The sequence below is a fragment of the Chlamydotis macqueenii genome, chromosome 6 (assembly GCF_036417535.1).
Source record: "Chlamydotis macqueenii isolate bChlMac1 chromosome 6, bChlMac1.mat, whole genome shotgun sequence".
Taxonomy (NCBI): Eukaryota; Metazoa; Chordata; class Aves; order Otidiformes; family Otididae; genus Chlamydotis; species Chlamydotis macqueenii.
Window position 1 is genome coordinate 36,766,663 of NC_141561.1, and position 21,658 is coordinate 36,788,320.

Here is a 21,658-nt window from a genome sequence, read left to right on the forward strand (position 1 = left end):
AGCAACTGTTTGATATCTAACTGATACTGTGGATGTTGCTGAATTTATTTTCATTATAAATTCCTCTTGTAGTACAACTATAGATATGATATTTTAATAAAATTTAGTATTTTTGTGGAAAAAAAATAGCAAATGTGAGTTCTGGTAGTAGAGTAGTACGTTAGCGTACATCATGATGGTCATGTACTGCTGGTAGGAGTTTTAGAAACTTAAAATAATTACTCTTTTGTTTTTTTTCTTGGCTACCGTTTCTTTTTCAGGTATGTAAAACTTCACTGAGTTTCTCTCCTTTTTTCCCCCTGTAGTTGCATGTGATGTTTGTTAACTCCTTTTTTCTCTCCCTACCTGAACTTAGTTTGGAAATACTTACATGTCTCAGTATATATGCAGCACTTTGCACAACAGTAAAATTCTAATGAGTACGTGTAACCTTGTTTGAGTATTAGAATAATTACCATCCCGTAGAAAGTGTACTGCCTAGAGTAACAGATGGTCGTAATGTTCTCTTGAATGTAGGTAATAGTGTATTAGTTCACTTAAATGTAACATATTTTAGAATTTAAGAGTAATTTGTTTATATGTAATTTTTCTCTTTTTCTATTACACTGCTTTCCCAGCAAGGACAAGTTTGGAAGGTTTGCAAAGCTTTTCACCTTCCCTTTGCCCGCTTGCCCGCTTTCAGAATCGGTCTCATACTCCATGACTTCTGTCTCTACAGTCCACAACGTGGTCATAGAAATCAATGTGGAAAAGTTTTAAAATGAGCTGTCATTTGAGTTCACGATGTTGCGTACAAATGCCTAGCATGAAATTTAGTTTTGCATGAGACACAAAACTCCTTTGCAAATCCCCATGAGGACCGTAAAACTAAATGAATATTTGAGAGAAAATGCAATTTGAGCACAAATTTTGTCATGTAAGTAATGCTGCTTTTAGTACGTTTCTCCAAACTAAATGGTATAGCATGGCTTGCTAGTCAGAGTAGTTGAGAAGACGTAGTGTGTCTGACAGCATGCACTGTAGCTGGCAAAAATAGGTGCTTCGTCAGTCGTTTGTCCACAGAAGCTGTTCTGATCTGTCTACGTAAGTTATTTAAGAGACCTTACACTTAGTTGCGACTTCTGTTCAGATCAAAATTTCATGAAATTTCTTGATTAATGCTTTTGAAGCCTAGCCTATGCTACTGTAGGAGTAAAGAAAATGAGCAAAGTGTGAGTCGTTAATTTAAGGAAATAGGATACTTTAGGCAAGTACTGGTGGTTTTATTGTGGAATGGAAAATTGTCTTGCAGTTAATAATTTAAAGAAAAATTAAATGCACATTGGTGGTGGGGCTTTTAGTTTTGTTTCACAAAGGATAGTTTAATCATTTAATGTGGCCAGCACTGTCCTCCTCAGATGATGACATGATTGAATTTTCTAACAGTTTATTAACTTCAGATAAATACAACACTACCTCAAACCAGGAATAGCATTAAAAGGAAACAGTTTGTTTTTTTTTTTTTCCTCCTTCTTTTAGGATTGAGTTTTTCCCCTCACTGCTGTTCTGCACTAACTGCTTTGATACTTCCATGCATCTTTTTCAGTAGAGGAGCATCTCTGTACTGTTTCCCATTGCATATTTCAGCTGTGACAGTCCCTGCACTTTGCCTTTCATTTTATCACCTGCTCACTAAAAACAAACAAATAAAAAAGAGAATCCTTCTAGTTTTCTTCAGACTTGCAACTATCACTTAGCTTTAGATGGATGATTGTGCTTTTACTTCATTTTTTATTGTATTTTTTTATAGGCATGCGGTGACCCCAAAGCCAAACCATCCTATCTTATTGACAAAAACCTGGAATCTGCTGTCAAATTCATAGTCAGGAAGTTCCCAGCAGTAGAAACACGCAACAACAATGTAAGTAACCAAATGGCTGTATAAGTATTTCTCTCAATACCATTCAGCACTTGTTGCTAAAATCTGTGAGGTTTTATGTGTTTTTATAAAGCATCTGATGCTGATAGCTGCAGTTGGAATGTAGTTGATTCAAATGTCTGACAGGATATTTCAGAAAGGACTATCTCCAAAGAGAGAATATTATACTGTAATTCTGGATTGGTTTTGTTAGGGTAGGACACTTTCTGGTATTCTTCTTGCCTAATCTCTTCTGTTCCATTTCAAGAAACTGTCAGTGGGACGTAATCCTCAAAACAATCATGCCTTACTTTGGTAGCAGAAGTTATTGGTGACCAGACAGATTGCAGAAGATGAAAGTTGCATAACTTTATTTGTGATGAGACCTGACCAGCAGATCAATAAAAGGCACCTGACTGCAAAGTGGGAAAATGTGTTTGTACTTTACAGGTGCCCTTGCCTATGGGGTCAGTCCTTGTGGGGATGAGGAATGCTTTAGTACATAAGGAGAAACCTTGTGAAGTACAAAAATACAGAAATATAGTTGTTTCCTCCTCAGATGTAGTGAGTTCAGTTGTGACAGGAAATTATTTTTCACCCTTCTGAGTGATCTAGTATTGCTGAATTTGACTTTCAGTCTTTTAGAGATAATTAAGATTATTAGATTACAGGTAGGCATTTTGGCAGGTGATGTACACTTGTTTCTCTGATTCAATTTGAAAGTCAGAGGAAAGATTTTTTGGTTTACCTGCTTATATTTCTTTCCAAAGGTGGGAAGTAGAGGTAGGTGTTGGGTTTGCATGTTCTCTGCCTGCAACTACTTGCATGTGTGCTTGAGAGCTTAGGCTTGCTTTAAGCATTCAGGTTTCTGCAGAATGGTAGTGCTAATGGCAGTGGGAATAATTAGTTCATTTACAATTACTAGGATTTCTATGTAATCCCTCCGGTAATATAAATGAAAAATAAAAAAGGTAAAAACTTTCCCTTATGGAGAAAACAATTTCAGTAACCAGGTGCTTCCACACTTTAAAACTTGGACATGTTTTGTTCTGTTTAATGTTGCTCATCTTTGTTTTGAGTTTGATTGTGTTAGTAACAAATATGGCAAATTCTTTATCAAAATTATGTAGAAATGGTAAACCCTTTAAAGCATGTTTGGTAAATGCTTCTATATTCTCTGAACTTCAGTGGCACATCTACTGTTAAAAGTAAAAGATTATGTACATATAATTTGTTTAATGCAGTTGCATGTATGCTTTGTATGTCTTCTGGTTGTTGACCATGAATTTGGAGCCTATCTGATGTTAGGTACTTCAGGATTTGGTACTGTGAAGTTTATGGAAAGAGATCAAAGCTAATTTGATATATTTTGACAGTCGCAGTTTCTAAAATAGGACACGCTCATAATGTTTTGTCATTGCCGTGTGTTTATTTACCATGAGCCAGCCAGGCCTGTGTTTATTAAGCACGGTTATCAAAAGCCTGCCCTCCTTATGCTGGAGCACAGTTTAAAGTAGGGGTTTTGAATTCTAGTGATAGGGAGCTGGGGTTTCCTTTCCTGTGGTCAGAGCTGACTGCAGTTTGCTTCTCTTAGTTATTTACAGATGTTTTCCTGTAGAATGTTGTGTCTCCCCAAAGAAACCTTTACCTGTAACAGATGCCTGATGTAACAGACAAAAGCCATGTCGTGTACCAAGAAGGTTCTGGTTTGATGTAAGATAAATTTTGTTTGTAAACCTTGGCTTCAGAACGGCATAAGCATCTAGGTCCTGGTCAGGAAGATGTCCCCCTCCTTGCGCTTCCTTTATCTCCCTCCTCCCAGTGGCCAATAACCAGCTCACCATATATTAGGAGTCACACCAGTGAGTTCCTTCAGTAGGGAAATTGCTGATCAGAGATTTAAAAGGGCAAGAAGCTTACTGGAACAGGAACACATCAATTACTGAAATATTATGAAGGATTATTGCAGGGGAAGTAGTTGAGAAGTCATGACCTGTGCTTCCTCCTTGCTATGAAAATTCCAGGACAGTCTTTCTGGGAGGAGTTTTGGATTTTGTACGTTCAACTGCAGCGTTGGCCATTGCTTAGCACTGCGCATCTATAGAGTTGGTGGTACCTATTGACATGGCAGTAGGTGATGTTGCCAAACAAGCTTGCATTCAGTTAGAGAATAAGTAGTGCCCACCTTTTAATTTTTTTTTTTGACCTATTTTTGGCTGTTAGCTTTTTCTCAGGTGCCATAATTTACAGTGTTTTGTGTCTCAGAGATGAGCAACACTTTTTATGAAGAGTATGAGCAGTGTCTACTGTAATCAGATGATCTTGAAAAGCCTGCAGTTTTATTCTTTTGAAACAAGTGATTCTGTAACATTTGCTATTGATAGCATTTACGTCTTTATTCACAAAAAATAGAGCTAGTTCTGTTCCTCCTTCAGTGTTTGACAGGCTGAGTCAGACTAGAGTGATGTCTGACAATCGCTGATTTTCAATATTGTACCAAGAATGAAAGTTAATGAACAGTTCAAACAATGAAGTCCCTGATGAATCCTTGCTGACCCAGACTGAAAAATAAAATGGAGGAGTTAATCTTCCAAAGGATCGATTACAGATAACCCTGGACCTCATCAGTTCATAACTCACTCTCTCCCGTTGTCTGAGGGCAGTGATCTCTCATGCTTGCCCTTTCTTCTCCAGCCACCATCATGAACCATATAACCTTGAAAATGTGCAGTTTGAAGACTGATCTCTTAAATTAACTGTTAATGAGATGTTGGCCAGCAATGGAGTATTGCTTAATAGTGTATGAAGTACCTGCAAAGGAAAGAATGTATGTAAACAAAAAAAATTGAAGGATTGACAGAGTGAGAAACAAACATTTTAGAGTCCGATTTGAACAGGAAACTGTATAATACTAAAAAGTGTCTATCTTTTGTGTTTGGTAAACCTTGGTGTTTATTTTAAATTCACTAAAGCTTTGTTTTGAAAAAGCCTTCTAAGCTGAAGAAGCCTTCCAAAAAGCTTTATAGCACCATTGATCTTGGTCAGATCAGTGATCTGAATGTGCTAGTATTGACTGAGGGTAACTTTTTTTTTTTACTGAATTTCCTTCACTAGCTTCAGAAGAAAAGTTCCAAAGTAAGGGATGCAGAAGCAGCCTGACTTTTCTGAAGGTTTTTTAGACCTCATCCTCTTATCAGGCATACAGGCGAGGTTCTCACCGCAGAAATGGAAAGAAAAGATCCCAAAGGCCAAAAAAAATGTAGTGGGACCTAAAAATTGCTCTCTTGTCAATCAGTGCTAACATTTAATGCCATTGTAGAACCTGAATAACCCTTTCATTATGGGGAACTGAAGATGGAGGGAGATAAGATGCAGATTTTCTGTAGATTGTGGGTAGAATGTGAAAAATCTACTGCCTGCCCAGGTAAAGCTCTGTGTCTTTGTGTGGTGGAGCTAGCCTCCTTCCTGCTTTCCAAAGCACCACATATGGGAAGTAGTAAGAATATCTGGCTTCTTTCTTGAACATATGTTTTTCTTTTACTCAGATTGTTCTTCAGCAATTTCCCTCTAGAAAAACTTCCTATATTTGTAAATGTCTCTTGAGGCTTAGTCATTACTTTAGTGGTAAGCAGACCAGTGAAGCATCACTCAGAAGTTTGTGAGTGTATAGCTAGTGGGAGAAATGTCCATGTGTTCCAGACACTGCTAGCCTTCATCTTCTAGTAGCTGTCTTCCCAGTATTGTTTGTGTCCATTCCATTGTGTTTTGTATCGGCTCCACATTCAATGAGATAGTATTCTGAGGGTTTATTTACTTGATTTAGCTGTAATGATTTTCCGCTGTATTGTGTCAGCAGGAACTGGAAATAAGATCATATGAGAGAAGAGTCCTAGCAGCATGAGCGTTTCCAGCCTGCCTGGGTTAGGATCTGTAGATAATAATTAGTTCACTTGACATTTACTTGTTCTTCATGGGTGTGTTGGCTTTTTCCTTTTAGATCCCAGTATGTATGTTTGGTCTACTTACTGTGTCTTTCAGTTTCACTTCATAGTGAGCTGGTTGCAAAGCAAATTAGCTGGATGTGGGAGAGGCACTGTGGGCACAGCGTGGCTGGACCTCCTTGGCCAAAGCTTATTAGAAGACATTAATGCATGCTTTTATTAAACACTTTCTTATATAATAAAATTATTGAAATATGCACTTTGTAACCCGTTTTGGTTTTAATTTGTGATAGGTACTTGCAATAAATAGTCTTTTTCAAAACACTTCACTATATACAAATAATTATTTGCTTTTCCAAGTACTCCTTTCAGCCCCTGCAAGGGGTACAGTGCCTACAGGAAAATGTCATTTGTTTCTTTGCTTGTTTCTAATGAAGCTTTTAATATTGTAATCTGCACAGTGCCAGTGAAGATAATTTCTAAATTCTCTTCCAAGGAAAAATAACTTTGAGGTCTCAACCATGCTGCCTCCTGTACTGGTAATACTTTTTGAGTAAGAAATAGTCATTTATTTTTGAGGAAGTCATATGGTAATTACACCTATGGTGGAGTAAGTTAAGTAACTTAAATCCCCAAATTCAGTAAACTTCACCGTTTTTCTCCAGCTTTCTGGAGTGCTAGACCTCTTGTATGGGAGACCTGATTTTTCAGGTAACTTACTGCTTTCTTAAGCAATAAAAACCCAGCTCTCTATATTCCACCATAAAACTAACTGGCCTCCTGGCCATGAGGGCTAAAATCCTTTCCAGGTGAGAGGATGCCGTGCTTTCCTTGCACAACTGCATGTTCCACTGCTACTGCTCAAAGAACTTACAGTGCTGAAGGGACCACAAATGAAGTTGATTTTCCAAAACTCACTGAGGCAATATTTTACTTTATGGGACTTGCCCATGCATGAGTAAAGCCAGCCGATGAGTGACTAGTCTCAGTTCAGCTTCATACAAGCAGTTGGGATTTCTTATGGTTGTGTACTAATGATAGTTTCAGAAGAAACTGCAAAATGTCTGCAACAAAAATGATTTTATCTATGTTTTCACTAAAAAAAAATTATTCAGAATTGAAATTGCTCTGCTAATGCCTTGCTCTGATATAACCATACCTACTGTTCTGATTTTGTACGCAGTAGCGTGTCTGATGTCTTTGGTTGTTACCTGCATAAGACTGACTCCACAGCTTAAAATGACTTATACTATACTGTAATCAGAGAATAGTATGTTAACATTTTTCAGTCTAACAGTCATTTGAAAGTGAGCATTTTTGCAGTGATTCCAAAAGGTAATGTGAAATCCTGAAATCTCTTTAAAATGTTTCACCGAACAGAACTGTCATAATGTAACTTGTATTTTTTCCAAATTGTAAGCACTGTCTGCAGTGTTACTTAAATTCGTGGCTTAACCCTTGATTGTGCATGAATTTGAAATATAAGTGAATTTTTATCATTATTTATAAGAAATAATTGTAGTGCACTGCTGTAAGTCCCATCAGTCCATGTGAGTCACTTGCCAAGGTAAACCAAGCCAGTCCTGTGCTCGCTCTTGTTGCTTAATAGTCTGTGCCATACCTGCAAGGGAGTGAATGTGTGCAATACTTAACCTGTCTGCTTCATCCATTAAAGCTCTCTTTAGATTTGATGATTGACATCTTAAGAGCTTGACCATTAAAAACCAAACAGACAAAAAAACCCTCATTAATACCTAAACAGTGTTTTAGTTAATGAGTGTTCCTGAGATAGCATTCCAAAATTAGCTATAATGCGTTTTAAATTAATAGTTCTTTCATGATTTCACAACATAAATGTAAGTGTGCAGGCAGCTAGAGATGTATGTCCAAAACACTTTTATCTATAGAATAGCACAGACAATACTTTTATTCTGTATATAGTTGCCTCGAAGACGTCAAGACTTGTGGCCGAAGCTTGTATGATATGGTGATATGTAATGAGCCTGATGTAGGAATTACTGTATGAACTTATGTAAAGTGAGAGAATGGGGAAACTGTTCCTTATGACATACACATAGGTCAGTTTTTAAAGAGGAGCCTCACTGCTCTAGCTGTCTGCCATTGTTAATAATATGGTCAACCCTGGGGACAGTAACAGTTGTGGAGGCTGATGGTTGGCTATTTCCTTTTCAAAACAGTTAACTTGGAGCTAGAAACTTGAAAACAGACCAAAACGAGATTTTGCAGTAGAAATACATTAGTTAGTAAACATGTTAAATATTTTTTATTACATCTTTTTGTATGCAGCATGTCACTTAAGCGGCTGCTGTTAATTGGAAATGAGAAAACCAAGGACACATCCATCATTCTACACTTAGCTTACAGAATTTAAAACTAATTTTCTTCATTTGATTAGATCCTCCTCTCTCTCCCTGCTGTTCTGCTATGGATTTTTTAGGCACTCAACTTTGTTCAAATCAGTTGAGTTTTAAAAATGTTTCTATAAAGACTCTACAGGTGGCAAGCATAGTGAGTACCATAAATGACAGAATACTGACCGTGGTTATTTTCCCCTTATCTCTTGAATTTTAAAGGTCAGAATTGGTAATACTGCTTTTTGGGGCTTAGATTCCAGCTAGTAAGATTAAGTTGATGGTGGTTTCTCCGAGGGCATTGCAATATCTGTGCAATGGTTGGTTTGCAGAAAACAAATAGAAGTGTTTAATGATCATACTTGCAGGAAAAATATCACACTGATATAAGAAGGAGAAAATTCCCCTAGCTCCTGTCTATTCCTGGGTGATGAAATAAGATGTTTATTAACATACTATTGCTACCAGTCAAATAATATAATAAATTGTTAGAGAACTACAGTTATCCTCTGGTTTTCCACACATAAAACTCTGAGCAGTGTTTTCTAGTTGTCTTATATCTTTACTAAGCCTTCATATTAAATTAGTATTTATTCACATTGTTAATACGCCAGCGTCTGCATCATTACTTTCTTCTCTCTGAGCCGTTGTGTTCATGTACGCTTTAAGTGAGGCTGCCTTGCACTTTCTGATATGTTTTTCGCTTCTTTTAATGCTCTTCTTTTAATGTACTTTGTCTGTGTACATAATCAGTTTGTGTTAAAGATTTTCAGGGTTTAATATGAAGAAGGAAAGGCACAAGACAACTTGGTAAAGATCAGTTCCTTCTCTTGTAGACAAAATATTTGACAAAGTGTCAGCTTCACTCTCTGGTATTTAAAATTCTGATAATATTCAAATATAGTTGGAGATGTGATACTTTGTTAAGAGACCAAAGAAATTATTTCTTTTTTTTTTAATCTTACTGTATTATGCTAAAACTTCTACAGCTTTTCTTATGTCTGAAGTCTAATTATCCTAATTCAACAGAAATACTGTTGTCCTTGTTGGTATAATTTGTACTTCAGTTTCTTTAAAAGTAAAAAAACTACTTATGTCTAACCAATCAACAAGGAAGGCTAGCTATAGTGAAAATAATCTTTTGGTGAATGTTTTAAGAGTTATTTCTTTAGCTTATCCTATTTTAAAACTTTGAATATTGAAAACAGAAATGTTTACTGATAAGTGGAATTGCTGGCTAGGGAGGAAAGCCTCAAACCAAATACAAAATGATACAGCACTAGCTATTTCTAAACAGCTGTTAGGAAATTAGCAATGGAAAGTTTTGTTGCAGTGGGTGTGGAAAGAGCTACACCCACATTCTGGAGTGATAAAAATGCAAATAAACATCCAAGACCCTCGATGCTGTAAGCTGTACTTCCAAACGTTGCTGGTTGGGCTGTGCTGTGTGAATTGAACGATTTTCACCATACTGATTTAACAGTGATTACAGCTGATAAAATGTTTTGCTTTGGTAGTAACATTTGAAATAAAAGTTTGCTGACACCTTAGACACTCGGAGTTCAAGAATGATCACCTTAACTCTGTACAAAAGTTTTAGCGTCATTTAAGTATAAATGTTTCTGGGAATACAGGTAACTAATAATGCGCAGCAGTGATTCCTTAATTCTTGTTTGAGTATAATTAATATCTCATTTTTTTCATTTAATGTACAGTTTTACAGAATTTATGAATAAAGATTCTTTCATTTGCAAGCACAGTTCCTAGCACCATCTCCCTTTTTGGCATATCTCCCACTTCACCTATTGTGGCTTTCAAAGTGTCACGTCCTTCAGAGGTGGATACTCGGCTGCTATTCAGGTGTGGTGTACAACAACCGATAATCTTGGTGGTCTCTAAGCATTGCGCTGGGCTTGGTGAGAGTTAGGACTGCAGTAGGATAAAAGGTGTTAAGCCGTATGTGCAGTTACAACGTGGGTTTGTCTTCTCTCTGCACTAGAATTAGTCTTATTTCTGAGTAATATTATGTGGTCTGTTACCAAAAAGTCAGGAAACAACTTGGATTCACCTGATTCACACCAGCATTAGTTGCTGAGAAACAAAACCCATTTTTGCTTTGTGTTCTAAAAACAAATCACTGGCAATAAATACTTTAAATGATAGGGCCAGGGCGAAGGTTTAAGCCGAGCATCTCGGGTGATGAATTTTCATTGTGTAAGAACTGTTGACTGATGACGCGGCCCTGAAAATACGGAGCATTCTTTCCTCTGGGGAGATCCTGAGAACAGATGCAAGTTGGCTCCGAAGGTTTGCTGGAGCTGTGCACGCCTGCCGGAGCCCTGTGCATGGTGATGCTGCGTGCTTCATTCTCTGAGCACAGGGCAGTTTAAGGTATATGCTAGGAAAGGTAGTAGCAAATTCACACTGAGGATCAAAATACAACTTATATTTGAAAACAGACTTTGTACAGCAGCAGTTTAATGGAAATAACGTATTTCCTAGTACATGAGATTACCAGAAGTTACAAAATAAACACCTGTACTTGCACTCATTTTTCATTTAAGTTCCAGATCATGACTATGTGAAAGAAACTTAAATATTGTGTCAGGCAGACTTTAAAGGCAGACCTTCAAAATTAAATCATTTGCACTTGTTACGAGTAGGCAAGAGTAATTTATCCTGTAGCCATTCCAGTTTGCTCATAACCCTGTTTATGCCTGTCTTGCTTGGCTGTAGTGGAAGTCTTATGGCTCAAGGCTTCTAAAAATCATAGTTGCATCTGAAAATACAGAGGAAGGAAGCGGAAAGTACCTTGCATATGATAGGTAGTGGTGGTCCAGGTAGTCTGGTTTTTTTTAATTTAGAGGAGTTTTAGTGCTTTACATAAAACTGAACACAGGGCACAGCTTTATAAAGAGAGGGAGATGAAGCAGTGTGTTAAACTCTAACCTCTCATGAAAATTAGCTAACCAATTTGAAACAATTTATTTAATCTTTCTTGTAATTGATTGCTCTTGCTGAGAAGAAAATCCTATTTAGCTTGATCAGTCTTTAATTTAAAATCTTGCAGCTTTTTAGAGGGCACTTTTTCATATTGAGTCTTATGACTGCTTTAACTCATTTAAATTCAGTTATCAGGACAGAGACTTAATTAGTAGCTGGATATTGCAAGTTAAATAATTGGATTCTTGCAGAGCTGTGAGACTCTAATACGTAGATAAACAGAATGACTGTTCAGTAACAGCTGCTTTTTTGTGTGTGTTCTTAACTGTAGTTGTTTAAGTCATCTTTCTGCTTCCTCCAGAAAATTTTGAAAAATAGATATTCAATGATATTTCATTGTCTGTTTTAAAAAAAAAATCCTTGTGAACTATTTTATGCCTTTGTATCCACATTTGCCTCTTTCATTTTATCCACCAGTGTCTAATGCTAGTGTTTCGCTTCTTTTTTGTTTCTTTATTTTGTTGCTTTTGTTTGAATGTATTATTGTGTTTATATGGGACTGGTCAAAGAACCGTTACTGTATTTTATGTTTGTATCTACATTTTATTTTGCATGCTTAACGTGGCTTTGCCTGGATATTCTTTTTGGTAAGTTCAGAATTTAAAAGCATAATGTTTTCCTGTAGTAAAGTTTGTAACCTGCCACCTTCTTTTCTCCCACCTCAAGTAACGTCATTATTTTTTTTTTTTTGTCATACTGATTTGTGGCCATGTACTGTTCTGCCTTTGCTAATTATACATACGGTAACGCTGTTTTCCTCACTACCCATTTTCATCTGTAGCTGGGCTAAACAATATGACTTTGGTACTAATGTGTACTAATTTGACTTTTACCTTCAAAGTGTAGTCGGCAGCTGTTAAAATCATGTGTTTTGAGAACTCTGTGTGTATCTGAGACACGCAGAACCTCAGTCTTAGAAAATCATGTTCAAGCTTCTTTGCATAGCCTGGTGGCTACTCCGCGCTTCACAGGTATTGTTTTTCAGCAGCCTTCTCAAGGTATTCTAAGAACAGTGTGTATGTTTATGTTTCTTTTAGCAACAGCTTGCTCAGCTCCAGAAAGAAAAATCGGAGATTTTGAAGAACCTGGCATTATACTACTTCACGTTTGTTGATGTTATGGAATTTAAGGTAAGGTATTGTAAATATATCAGTTGTTCTGTTACATCAGTTTTCTGTCTTTTTATTTATGAAATAACTCTATATAATAGATGAACTTGTAGCTCTGTTCTTTAAAAAAAATGAGCGTACTCTTCATCACTAAGTGTATTAAAGTGATTTATTTACATATTTTTAAACTAAAAATATTGCTTTGTTTTTCAAGGACCATGTTTGTGAGCTGCTGAACACTATTGATGTTTGCCAAGTCTTCTTTGATATTGTAAGTTTCTGGGTTTAAACTTTCAAATGTTTCTAATCAGAGTCCTCTGTGGAGAATTAGAAGGACTTCTTATGTTAGCCCAAGAAACATGACATCTCTAGTTATAAATGTAAGAGAAATAAAAATACTGTAATCTTCACATCTCTACCTTTTATAGATGGCTTGAAATCAGAAGATAGACTATTTTAAATAGGCTACTTAGGGACAGCATTGTCTGTTACCAGATGTAGAAATCTTTCTATAATTTTTGCTTTACTGTATCTGCAAGTTTATTCTTGGAGGTTTAGTGTCATCTACATGCTTATGCCATGTAGGCTCACAAAACAGGGGTGTAACAGGTGTCCACGTAACAGATATCTGAGGAGGTCACTTCTGGTGTTGACGACAGCAAGTTCAAAAGCAGCTCAAAGTGTTACGTTAAAAAAAAATAATGGACAAAAACCACCAAACACTAAAAAAAAAACCAAACCAACAAACAAAAAAAACCCCAACAAAATCTTAAACACCTTTTCCTAGTGTTTTCATCTTTCTTTTCTAATGTTCATCATGTCACCTTGCTAGTTTTAGTCATTATTCTAAATTTTGACTGACTTAATTTCATACTATGAAAGAGTAGAAGATATACATCCTACGGAATGATCTTACCAGGCCAGTGGGATGTGTGCTAACGACATTACAGAGCCTGATTTAAATACAGTTCACACACAAGGCACTTGCTGAATGCTTAGTAACATCTAAGAAAAGGTTTCCTATCTGTCAGCTAATCTGTAACACTTGAGCTTGCAAAGATTTGTTTGCATGCTTACTTTCAGAAATACAAACAGGTCTGGGGATTTGGGTGAATATATTAAGATTATACAAAGTCTATATACAACCAGAACAAAAACTGTTATTAGGACAGTCCGTTGTATTTTAAAAATGCTGAAAGTTGTTGGAAAGGTGAGGAAAAAGTTTTATGCTTGTTTCTGAAAGTTTTAGAATGATAATTTACTGTTTCTTGTCTCCAGACTGTAAACTTTGATTTAACAAAGAACTATCTAGATTTGATTATAACCTACACCACACTAATGATATTGCTGTCTCGAATTGAAGAAAGGAAAGCTATCATTGGATTGTATAACTATGCCCATGAAATGACACACGGAGCAAGGTAAAAGTCTGTTGTATGAGAAATATGTATGATAATAATAGTAACAACTACAACTGAGTGAATTGTTTGTTGTTGTTTTTAGTGACAGAGAATATCCACGCCTTGGCCAGATGATTGTGGATTATGAAAATCCTTTAAAGAAAATGATGGAGGAGTTTGTACCTCACAGTAAAGTATGTAACTACTTTTCACAGGCATCCAGTAACCTTACTTGACAGAAGCAGAGATTAAAAAGTAAATATGCAAGAGTTTATTTTGACCGAGGCCATTAAGTATAAATTTTAGAAGATATTTTACTTACAGTGGATGTCTGGGGCTGGGGATTGATATTCTATTAAGTAACAGAACCTATAGAAATACAGGAATAGCTAAGACCCTCTGGTAAGGTTCCATCTTATTCACTAAGGATTAAAAATTGATTAAAAATCAATTGTGAATCATCTGAGAATAGGTACATCTGTGTTTTGTTTTTGTTTGTAGCTTGAAATGAAAGAGATTCCTAATGTTCCTATGAAACCAGGTTTTTTCTGTTTTACCATCCTAGGTGAATGTGGTTTTCCATTTTGTAACCTGAATATTTTTACTTTGGATTGCTCTTGAATTGGGGATCTTGGAGATCACTGCTGCCTCTTTGATATCTCCTATATATACTCCAGACTATACACACTGACATTGCGTACCCTGCTCTAAGTGAAATGAACCCAGTTCCTTACGCGTTTTCTGTACAAATGGTTTTAAGCTTGCATTCTCATACAGCTGGATGTGCTGCAGTTTATCTAGGCTGTAATTTCATATGAGAATACCTTGGAAAAGTGTCAGGAGGTCACTTTATCACTTTTATCACTTCCCGTTTGTCCCCTAGGCTTGCTGCTCTGTCAGAGTAAACTAGATTTGTTTGATCAGTACTGACCAACTGTTATTTATAAAGGTGTTATTTTCTTGGTGCCTAACAACAACTGGTTGCATAACAACTTATTTTGGACTCCTTGGCAGGAGTTTAAGTTAAATACTAAGTTATTGCCTAAAGTTTTTTGGGGTTTGGGTTTTTTTTCTTGTTTTAAAGTCAGGTTGTGGTTGTATTTTCCTTCTCTAGCCCCTCTTGAGTTTTTAAAAATTTCCTTAAACTTTGAAAGAAGTTCAGAGAGTTTTTTAGCTACTTCTCGAAGTCCTCTGAAGTTAAATAGTTTTGAATACTTCTCATTTGTCTAAATAATCTGTTACCTTAGTTTTGTTACACTTTTCTCTGCACGATTCCTGTCTTGTTAAGACTTACGTAGCTAAGGATCTAATTTGCAATTAATCTTTTCTTGTGCACATTTTAGCAAAAATGCATCACTTTTCAGTATTTTTTTTTCTGCTCTTGTATTTAGTAGTGAATCAATCCTTGCCCTTGAAATATTTTGTTAAGCCATTTTACAGCCCAATTTTTGCTCTTCGGCTTATTCGGTGCTGAGGTATAAATTGGGGTCAGGGATCCCTTCAGGCACTGTGCTATAGAAACACATACTTAGGTTGCACTCTCACGGAACTGCACACTTAAGTTGTCCTCCTATCATCTCACTACTTTGCAGTACACCTGACAGTTGTTTAGTCCTTAAAGTTAGCTTCAGGAGATGACTCTTCTTTTTTTATTTTGCCTGAGTGACCTTCTCTGCTGGCACAGTGCTTAGACCTGGCTCTTTGGGACTCATACGAGCACCAGTAGTGATCCAAAAGACAGGGAAAAGGCATAGAACCACACTTATCAAATAAGCTTCATCTGCTTTGAAGTTGCTTCTGTAGACAGTGTCTGCTCAAAATAATTACAATTTGCTAGCAAAGAGGGAAGGACATACTGAATGAAGTGACAGAGAAGGGAATAACACAATAATTGGGATGTTCGTAAATAATGAACAACTTTCAGTTGTACGCGACAGATTTGTTGTCCCCTATCGATTTTTTTCATGTCCTCTAATTCTGAATTCAGGATTTTATAGCTCTTAATTAAAAAAAAAAAAAATCAAACCCTCCTGCTTCTCTTCATCCTTCCCTTAGCCTGGAGTAGTCTTTTATATGTGAAATGAAGTAAATGCAATGAGTTTTAACCTCAAGTTTAATTTCAGAACTAGTTCAGTAAAAGGTTTTGATTATTGTTAGTAGTAATGCTGAGAAAACAGAACTACTGATAAAATAGTAAATAGTGTCTCTTCTGCTTGGAGTATGGCAGTGTCAATAGTTCACAAAATGAGGTAAAAAACTTGGATATTTATCCAAGACTGACCCTTGAAGAGATTTTCAGAATAATCATTGGTCTCTTTTTTTAGTCCCTTTCAGATGCTCTGATTTCACTCCAGATGGTCTATCCTCGACGAAATCTCTCAGCTGACCAGTGGAGAAACGCACAACTACTGAGCCTTATCAGTGCCCCCAGTACAATGCTTAATCCTGCACAGTCTGACACAGTATGGCCTTTTAGTTTGCGTTATATGCTAACACTAAACAGGGTTTTCTGTAAAATAATGTGAGGGTGTCTCATTTTCAGTTTGGTTACCTTTATGTTACTTTTAATCAGAGAAGTAAATAGGCTGGTTGGGAGAGCTGGATACTTTAGTACAGGGGAAAAGTTTTCTCGCATTGATTAAAGATTCTGTTGTGTTAGCTCATGCCTTCATTTCCAGGATTTGATTATCAAAAGATGGAGGGAAGCAATGTTAACTTTTGCAGTGTAGAAGAAAGGAATCCTGTGTACTGTCTCAGATGTTTGTGGGCCAGCAGACTGAAAATTAGAACGGATACTTTCTTTAACATGTTTACTGATTTGCATTTGCTGCTTCAGTTTCATGCAAATGGTCATCTTTCTGAAAAAAATCAAGAATTAACAGCTGTCAGGTTGTGATTAGTATATATCAAAAGCCTTTTGTTCTTAAATATTCTTAAATACCATGTTTGTTGAAACTATACATTTGACAAAATCTGTTCACTGTTTTGTTCAAGGTATTGGGAGGTATGGAAGCTCATTTAATATTTAAACTCTCAGTTTCTAAAGGGATGAAACAGTGCCCTGTTAGCAATCGACAACAGTCTTCCATGATTCATCAGCATTTAAGGCTTTTTTTTAAAAAGTACTTCTCATGAAATATATTGTCTTTTATGTAATTAGTTTGCTACAAATTACTGTTTTTTTCAACAGATGCCATGTGAATACCTCTCTCTGGATGCAATGGAAAAATGGATCATTTGTGAGTAAAATATTCTGAAACAGCTCATGATTTAATAAAAAAAAAATTATTTAACGTTGAAAAGAATAGTTGCTTTTCTGTGCTGTACAAAAGCTGTTGTATTCAGGTTAGATGCTAAAGAACTTGATTAAATCTCATTTGTATGTATTGTACTTTTACATGCAGTGAAGTTAATTAGAATTCAGCATCTGGAATGGCGTTTGTCATCAGTTTATTCCAGACTTTGACTAAAAGTGAGGGCTTTGATAATTCTGATGAAAATAGCTGAGTAGCATCAGCATGAAGTAATTAATGTTTCAAAAATATTACAAAAATACCTCCACTAGAAGAGTATGGAGTATTTTTAATAAATAAAATGATGTTATCCATTAAACAGTTTCCTGATGAACTATTTGAACTATTTAAGAGAAAATGCATAGTAATCTCACTGTTTTCTTACTGTCTTTGTGCATCTGGTTTGTGACATATATCAATGTGAACTTTTGAAGTTGGATTTATTTTGTGCCATGGAATCCTAAATAGTGATGCTACAGCTTTGAACCTTTGGAAGCTTGCACTTCAAAGCAGCTCTTGCTTGGCTCTGTTTCGAGATGAAGTATTCCATATTCACAAAGCTGCAGAGGACTTGTTTGTAAACATACGAGGGTGAGTTTTTCCTCTCTTTTTCTCCTTTCAGAACTTCTGTTAAAAACATATAATTACTTGAGGAACTGTTTTGAAAATGTTACTTCTACTTTATTTAAGTTCTGCTTCCAAGGATAGTCAGTGCACAAACATTTTTGGTTAGTATCTTGACTGCTTCTTTCATGTGTAGCTTTCAGGAGCCTGATTTCATAGCCATCATGCCCTTTTTAATCTGAGTCCTGAAAAAGTCTGGTGAATCAGTCTCTAAAATGGCAGACGTTAAAATTTTAATGATCTTGCCCACAAATCTTAATCTAGGGAAGAGAAATGATGTCAAGAATATAGTTTGTTTGCAGAGTTGCATGTCTGCTACTGCTTCTGCAATATATCATAGGGAAACTCAGACAGAAACTAAGGTGAGACCTCTACCAGCAACAGGAGCACTTCAGCAGAGTATTTTTGGTTTGAGTATCCAGTTTTGATGTTCCACTCTGATCAGGGAAATAAGTATTTTTTGAGCTTTTTGCTGTATCCTGGTTGCATTGCAGTGCCTCTCAAGTCCCACTCAGTTCTTGCTAAGTTATACTGCTGATACTTACGACTGTAATGGATTGTTTTTTACTTGCAGCTACAACAAGCGTATTAATGACATCAGAGAATGCAAAGAAGCTGCTGTGTCACATGCGTAAGTGTCTTACAGAGTTTTTCTGACAGATTTTAGTGTTGGTTTTCTTAAAGTTATGAAGAATGTATAAACAGGATTTGTTGAATATTGAATTAATTGTGTATTTTCTAATGAGATTGTGTACTGATTCTTCTTTTAAATCTGGATTTACTTAATGCCGTTATTGATTTAACTTCCCAAGTTTTAGATTATTTTTCAGATTATCACAGTTGGAAGCATTTCGTCTATTTTGCAGTTTATTTTTGTGTAGTTACTTAATGTGAACGCAAATGAAATAGAAATGTTTTAGTGGAGTCAAATGCACGTTACAGAGTAGAGGCAGAGAACTTGGGTTAAAGCTCTACTTCAGGAATATACAGTGTTGGTGATGGGGATGCCAATTTTAATTGAACCTTGTCCTTCAAAACACTGAATTTTTGAAGGTGGTATGATATGAGCTGCCTATGCTTGGGCTTAAATATTTGGAAAAATAAAATGTTCTGTGGTTAGCATGATGGATGATGTCTTTCTGTGTTCTTTTGATGCAGTGGTTCAATACATAGAGAGAGGCGCAAGTTTTTACGTTCTGCACTCAAAGAACTGGCTACTGTCCTTTCTGATCAGCCAGGCCTGTTGGGTCCCAAGGTAATTGTCATTCTTATGTCTTGCATAAATGCAAAACATAGAGTGTGTTTCTCAGTGATAACATGACATTTATTTTGTTTGGGAGGAAAAAAACCCCTACACTTTACTCTGACAGAAAATCTGCTTAGGTTTTAGGATTCTTTGGTTTTAGAGACTAGTTGCCTCTTCATGTGCACAAGCTGTCCAACTGTTGTATGTATCTATAAGCTTGTGAACAATTTTTCTTTTTCAGGCACTTTTTGTATTTATGGCATTATCCTTTGCTCGTGATGAAATTATTTGGCTGCTTCGTCATGCAGATAATATGCCAAAGAAGAGCGCGGATGATTTCATAGACAAGTATGTTAATTTTTAATATGATACTTTAAATATTTATGAGAATTTCACAGACAAAATGCATTTGAAGGCAAAGGAATCTCAGAGAAGGATAGCTATATGGAAGAGTTGGGACTGTTCACAAAATCATTACCTGGGAACATTAAGCTTCCTATCAAAACAGAAAACTAGAAGTATTGTATTAGAAACTGGTGCACATCAGTGAAAATTCATTTTCTGCAGGAAATGTCTTTATAGAATAAAAATATTTTATAAAAATTAATGCATTTTTTTCCTTTGAATAAGCAAAAATAAAGCTTTATCCTGTGTCTTCAGTGTTACTGGTTTTGCATTGAGCAAATCAATGGTGAGGGGAAGGAAGCTGTCAAAAAGCTCAATGTGTTGATTTGTAGAATGTCTCCTGTATTGTAGTAAAACTGTTTTTTTTAAGTCAGTTTATTCATGTAATACAGCATTAGTGTCATCATAAGCAGAAGGTAAAAATGAGAAATGAAATTATGAGATCTTATGAATGTGGACAGGCAGAAGATCACTATTTTTCTGTGAGTTCTTCTCAAGATTATTGAAGATTGAATTAAAAGTCTATGTATTGACTGCGGGAGTTGAAACAAGTGACCATCACAGGGGCATTTCTAGAGCCGGAGTAGAAAAATCTCAGATTTTCTTCACTAGATTTAGGTGCTAGGGAGGGATGGAAGTCCCAGAGCCTCTCTGAAACAACCTGTGCAAGTATTGAACTATCCTTATGGTTTAAAAAAAAATACAGAAAAGACATTATTATAATTTCAGATTTAACCACTTTTTGAGAAGAGCGTTTTTTCAAATTGAGCATTACTGGAGGGCTTCTTATTAAAAAAAAAGTGAATACAGACCTTTGAGGATTACTGTGATGGTATCCTGCGAACTTATCTCCTGTTGAGTGGGCTTTACCTTACAGAGAAAATTACCTGTGTAAACTCACATTACAATGTGAACAAGTATTTTCATGCAGACATTACCTATTAATAGTATTTTTAAAATCAAAGTATAGGAGGAAATCCCCTTGAGAAACATTCAACTGGTAGAAATTGGTTTTAATATTTTGGATGTTTCATATTTGTAAGCTTTCCCTTTTCTTCTCACCTAGACACATAGCTGAGCTAATATTCTACATGGAGGAGCTGAGAGCACACGTGCGAAAATACGGACCAGTGATGCAGCGATACTATGTACAGTATCTCTCTGGCTTTGATGCAGTAGTCTTGAATGAGCTTGTCCAGGTATGGCAAGACTGTGAGTTTGGGTTCTCAAATGCAGACTTCAAAAAGGACAAATTAACTTACTGTTTTAATTCTGGGGTTTAGAGTTGTTGTTCACATAGCAATTATTTGGTTGCTATTAATCAATGTTGTGTTTAGAGACAATGAAAAGAGTACTGCTACTGAAAGAGCTTTGTAGAAACCTTCTTATTGACCCTGACAAAGAAATGAAAGGCTTTCTGAACTGTTTTTTGTTTTATTCCTTAATGACCACTAGATGGAGCTCAAATTATGTGACTAGGTCAGCTACTCAAACTTTACAAGTTTATACTGTGAAATGAATTTCACGCTTAAAGCGTTACATCAATTACCAGAAGGTGGAATTTACATATTCTGCTGTTTATTTAAACGAACTTTTGAAACAGTTTAAATACCAATTTGTGTAACTGTTTAGATTATTAAATCTAACTGAATCCTTTGGTTTACTTTCAATACCAAAATATTTGGGGCTTTTTTGATTATAAATCTATGTGCTTACATGTTTACAGGTGGGGTTTTTTTTAGAGTGAAAGAATTGAATATTTTTTATATTTGTTATTGATGTCTGGGAAATACTTCCCTCGATTTAGTGAATGACTTGTAAATGCTGTGCAAGTGGCACAAGTGTTCTCTGTTTAGACAGGAGAGTCCTTAGGACCAAACTGAAATGCGTGGGGCCAGAAAATTGGCTTGAATATTAGTTGTAATTAATTCATAAGAGGTATCAAGCACAAGACTAAATAAATTGAGTGATAATTTGGATTCTTTTCAGCCTTTAAATTAAAATGTCAGACATAGGTGGAATTACGAGAAACTTTTGCATATTTTTTTTTTTTAATAGAAATATGAGCTTCGCGATTTCTGAAACTACTTTTCATGAACTGTTGCATTTTGTAAAATTTGAAAACTTGACAGTCAGGTGATTTCGGGTGGTATCAGTCATTGAAGTCAGTGTCAGTAAACTGTTGAGAGGGGGTTTTGTGTGAAGTGTTGCTGATGTGGGCTCTGTTATATCCTGCCATGGCCAGATTTCCTTGGCAAACAGATCAGGTATCTGTGAAGGTCCGAAGAATGTTTGGTATCTGATGTATAACAGGAAAACGTTTGATGTCCATTTTGTAAATTACTACAGCCTGAAAATGCATGGGCGC

General features: G+C 36.0%; 1 protein-coding gene across 4 annotated transcripts in view; it reads left to right on the plus strand.

The window, feature by feature from the left end:
- The window catches only part of NCKAP1 (NCK associated protein 1), a 58,556-nt gene that overhangs the window by 10,817 nt on the left and 26,081 nt on the right, over positions 1-21,658 (plus strand). Inside the window, exons 2-14 of one of the 4 annotated variants that reach the window (XM_086751577.1) lie at positions 618-635; positions 1,790-1,900; positions 12,251-12,343; positions 12,537-12,593; positions 13,601-13,743; positions 13,826-13,916; positions 16,047-16,184; positions 16,913-16,961; positions 17,450-17,606; positions 18,214-18,270; positions 18,798-18,894; positions 19,127-19,233; positions 20,357-20,489. In XM_086751577.1, the coding sequence (XP_086607703.1) occupies positions 618-635; positions 1,790-1,900; positions 12,251-12,343; positions 12,537-12,593; positions 13,601-13,743; positions 13,826-13,916; positions 16,047-16,184; positions 16,913-16,961; positions 17,450-17,606; positions 18,214-18,270; positions 18,798-18,894; positions 19,127-19,233; positions 20,357-20,489 (1,251 nt within the window). The remainder of the gene's footprint in view (positions 1-617; positions 636-1,789; positions 1,901-12,250; positions 12,344-12,536; positions 12,594-13,600; positions 13,744-13,825; positions 13,917-16,046; positions 16,185-16,912; positions 16,962-17,449; positions 17,607-18,213; positions 18,271-18,797; positions 18,895-19,126; positions 19,234-20,356; positions 20,490-21,658) is intronic. The other 3 variants (XM_086751578.1, XM_086751579.1, XM_086751580.1) reach the window with 3 other exon arrangements.